At 47.1% G+C, this 4,735-nt stretch overlaps 1 protein-coding gene across 1 annotated transcript in view; it reads right to left on the reverse strand.

The window, feature by feature from the left end:
* MBLAC2 (metallo-beta-lactamase domain containing 2) overlaps positions 1-4,729 on the reverse strand; it is a 13,734-nt gene extending 9,005 nt beyond the window's left edge. Inside the window, 1 exon segment of the mRNA XM_006156539.3 lies at positions 4,180-4,729. Within this exon segment, the coding sequence (XP_006156601.1) occupies positions 4,180-4,639 (460 nt within the window). The 5' untranslated portion in view covers positions 4,640-4,729.
* Positions 4,730-4,735: the final 6 nt, after the last annotated feature.

The following is a 4,735-nucleotide window of genomic DNA, read 5'->3' on the forward strand; positions in this document are numbered from 1 at the left end:
ACCACGCCGCAATCCCTTCTCCTCCATTCTCCTCTAGCGATCTTGGGCACGCCCACATGCGTGCCCGGCGTGAGTTTTAAGCCACCGGGTCCAAGACACGAACCACAGTCGACTAGGCGGGAATCCAGCGACATATCCATTATGCTAACTGCTGGTCCCAAGGTGCTTTGCTTTTTAAAATTCTATCTCATGGTAGAGAATTCGCTCAGATTTCTCACAATGCTTAGTTATCTGTTTAAGGGTGGGGGATTAAAAAGGTTTCTTGGAGCTCAAATGTGGGGCCTGGTGATCTGGTGTTGACAATAGAGAAGTAAGATAGATTAATTAGCAATTCCTGTGTAAGGGCATCTTAAAAGTCTTCCCTGAGTGGGCAGATCCTAGATAAGACTTTTCTAATTTCTTACTGGGGGGGGGTTGTGTGGTGATGATGGTGGCAAAGGCCTGACTCTCATCTTTCTGGAACACTAAAAGGGAATGTGTATACACACACTTAATAATAAGAAACTAGGAGAGAGAATGTGTGTGTATACATTCTCTATGAGTGTCTCAGCATACATTCCTCCTATTTTTCATACTGAACCTCTGAACTCAATAGTGCTTGGCATTTCTGGGGACCAGCAGTTAGCGTAATGGCTATGTCGCTGGATTCCCATGCAGTCGACTGCAGTTCGCGTCCTGGACCAGGTGGCTTAAAACTCACGCTGGGCACATGTGTGTGTGTGCCCAAGATCCCGAGAGGAGCATGGAGGAGAAGGGATTGCAGTGTGGCCATCCCCCCGGGGGGTGATTTCTCGCTTTCTGTCTCGTCTGTCTGGCTGGCGAGCGCATGCGCCCTATAGCAAAAAACCTCTTCAAAAAAAAAAAAAAAAATAGTGCTTCGCATGTCTTAATCAAGAAAACCATATGGGGGCCAGTAGGTGGCGTATGGTTAAGGTTGGATTCCCTCATGGCCGACCATGGTTTAAGTCTTGGACCTGGTGGCTTAAAACTCATGCCAAGCATGTGTGGTGTGCGTGTATGTGTGTGCATGTGTACCAAATCCCAAGAGAATGGAAGAGAAGGGATTATAACGTGGCTATCTCTCCCGGGGGGTGATTTCTTACTTTCTCTGTTTCTCTGTCTCTCCAGTGAGCACAGCACCCTATAAGAAAAATCTCTCTTAAAAAGAAAAAGAAAAGCACTGGATGATATGGCTATTCTCTCCCTGTCTTCTCTTTCCTCATTTGTAAGTCAGCTTTTCGGCTAGAGATACGGTGCACAGATTTATAGCGCTCCATGACAGGTGATAATGAAATGTAAGAAAGATGATTTCAGCCTCCTTGTGCTCCAACCAAGGCAATGAAGAACACAATGCTTTCTGCTTACATGTTGCTCTTATGTGTGTAACTGTATATGAATTTTTAATATACATATTTTATATCTCCTCGGAAGCATCTGGATTATGCTAATAGCAAGTTAGCAGGCCACATCATTCAGAAGAGACAGGAAATTAATATTCCTAAGGGGAGAGGAAATTAGATACTATTTGAGAGAGTGAGGCATCCAGCTCCTAATGAAAAACAGATTTTGATAAGGCAGTATTACCACCCTCAATGTGTTTGGTGAATATTAAGCTTTATTTACTTTTTTCGTTGTTTCCACACCTCCAAAGGCTTAAACATACAGGTAGCTGGCAGACCCTCAGCAAGTCCCAAAATGCCACAATTCTCCCAACAACGAGGATTCAGGAAACTTGAGTCCTAGCCCAGCTTTTTGCCAAGCAGGCTGAGATCTCAGGCATTATATTCAGGCCTGAATCGATCCTCTCATCATCTATAAAATAATAGTTCCAGGACCAACAGATGGCGTAGTGGCTACATGGCTGGACTCCTTCCCACATAGTCCACCATGGTTCGAGTGCCAGACCTGGTGGCCTTAAAATCATGCCAGGCATATATGCGTGCATGCCCAAGATCCCGGGAGGAGAATGGAGGAGGATTGCGGCATGACCATCCTCTCTGGGGGGTAAATTTCTCACTTTCCCTCTCACTGTGTCTGTCTCTTCACCTCCCCACCCCCACCACCACCCAACCTCCCTGCAAGTGCATGTGCCCTAAGGCAAAAACCTTTAAGAAAAACTAATAATAATAATCCCCACAATTCTTTCACTCGTAATTTTTCATTATTGGCAAACAATCGAAAGTAAAAAATTAAAAGTAATTTACTCTTTTAAATCATTTGCATTTACTTAATACTAATGCAGGACCAGCAGTTAGTGTAATGGCTATTGTCGCCGGACTCCCATGTAGTCAACTGCGGCTTGAGTCCCAGACCCAGTGGCTTAAATTCACACTGGGTGTGTGTGCGTATGTGTCCAAGATCCCAAGAGGAAAATGGAGGAGAAGGGATTGCAGGTGGACATCCCCCCAGGGGATGATTTCTCACTTTCTGTCTGTCTCTCTCTGCCTTTCTGGTGAGCAAACACACCATATAGCAGAAACCTCTCAAAAAAAAACCCTAATGCAAACCTTTTTTGGGGGATGGGTGTGTCTAGGTACCAGAATTTAGTCTGAATATCAATCAACTGCATGGAAATCCTACTCCTAAAACTCAATTTTACCAAGAAATATAGTTATTAAAAGTACATTTAATGTAATTTCTTTCATTTCAGATTGTCAGATAATGTAAGACTACCAGCTAAAGACTTGTTGGGAGGGAGTTGAGGTATAGATGCTCACAATTTTTTATTATCTCAAACTATCAAAGTTCCATCTATAAGCTAAACTGATTTTTGTCAAAGATTTTATAATTAGCCATATTGTTTGTTCATCAAGTGAGCCTCAGTACCGCAGCAACTGGATTTTCCTGCATTACAGGGGGACATTTTAATAAACTAAAAATTGGCAGTTAAGACGGTTTCAAAAAGGAAAGGAAAGAAGGGGCATTCTTTCACATTTTGCTGTCTTATCATAACATATCCATGAGGTAAGATTTATATATTTTCTGCATGCTTTGATGTACTGTGCCTTGGTGTAAATCCTAAGTGTTGTTTCTAAATAATTATTATTTTTTCTTTAATTTGACCAGAGAGAAACAGAGAGAGGGACCGTGATAAAGGAAGCCACCAGGTCCTGGACTTGAACCACCATCAGCTATGTGTGAGTCTAGCGCTTTCACCACCATGCCACCTGCCCACCTCTCAATTCTAGTTTTCATCATGGACCCTGCTCAGCAGACTCCAGGAAAGTCATTTAATTGGGGGTCAGTCGCCTCACTTTGAATTTGTGAGGATAAAATAATAAAATCAAAAGCATTCTAAAAACAAAATAGGAAGGACACATATCAAAGATTGCCGCTGTGGCTAATTAGCTTAATTATGTAAGTGCCTGCGAAGAGGACATGGCTGGGCCTACCGCACGTCTTGGGTTTTTGGGCGCAATGCGCTCTGAACCCCATCCTGTCTTTCAGAGCTGAATAGGACCAACGCTATCCTTGCATTAGTCCACTATACTTGACCTACTCCGGAAATAACATCATTATCTTAGGCATTCCTCTCAACCAGACCAGATATCTGTCACAGCGTAAGACTCACATTCACTATCAAGCTTTTTCTCTTGGGGCAACCTCAAGCACAGAAATCCATCTGAAAGATAAGGATGCATAAGCAGATAGGAATCACTACTCTGCTGGCTTTTTATGCCTACAGGTGGTAACTGCTCATAACCAGTGGTGACCCAGCGGGTGAAGTCAGCAGTTTTCAAAAACAGAGCACGACGTGCATTAGCCGTGCAACACCATTTCTTAAAAATCTACTGCTACAAAAGCACTTGGAATTGTCAAATAGGTGCTCAAAGGAAAAAAAAAGGGGGGGGGGAGTCCTTAGCCACAACTCTGTAGTGTTACTACTGTAACAGACAGAGGAAACTGACTAGGGGGTGGTGCCAGTGCCGGCTTTCTAGAGTCCTCGGAATCGCTACACCGTGCGTGCCTGAAGCTGGTCTCCCCGCAGCCAGGGCTGCGATGGCCTTAGCTCTGGTAGCATGGACCTTTACCTCGGGAAGGGTGAACCAGCAGTGGCGTTACTGCGATGGGTCACAAAAATTGCCATTATGGCCAAAGAGTTCTGCAACCTGAGGCCTCTGTTGGGCTCCCCAATCCCCTCCCTTAAGGAGAGCGCGCGCGCCCATGGGGGCCCATTACCATCCTGCAGGATGAGGGTGGGCTAGGCCTGCACCGCCTGCACTCGGAACTGCCTGGCCCTCCAGCCAGGGCTGGGCGCCCGCACCACCTCACTGTCGGACAGCCAGGTCACGGTCTCAAAGTTGTCCCCGCGAGCCAGTGCCTCGGCCTCGGCGTGGTGCACTGCCACCCGGTCGAACTGGTAGAGGCCGCCGGAGTGGTCGAAGTGCACGTGGGTGGCCACGGCCAGCAGCGGCCGGCGTCCCGCATCCTCTTTGGCCCCGCGGTCCTGCAAGAGGCCGGAGGAGTACAGGTACTCCGGGAGGCTGCGCAGCCCCAGGCCCGTATCGATCACCACGTCCTGCTCGGAGCCGCGCACCAGCCAGATATTGGCGCGGTTGCCCGACTCGTAGAAACGTTCTTGAATCCAAAAGATGCCGTCGCCCAGAGATTTGTGGGCGTACCACTCAAGCGCCGACATGCTGGGCACGGGTGCGGCCAGGCGGGGAGGGTGTGGGCGTGCGTGCCTCCCACAGGCTATCCAGACCCTGGGCGCTGCGGCGGTGTGCAGCCGTGT

The sequence above is a fragment of the Tupaia chinensis genome, unplaced genomic scaffold (genome assembly GCF_000334495.1).
Source record: "Tupaia chinensis unplaced genomic scaffold, TupChi_1.0 Scaffold000498_1, whole genome shotgun sequence".
Taxonomy (NCBI): domain Eukaryota; kingdom Metazoa; phylum Chordata; class Mammalia; order Scandentia; family Tupaiidae; genus Tupaia; species Tupaia belangeri.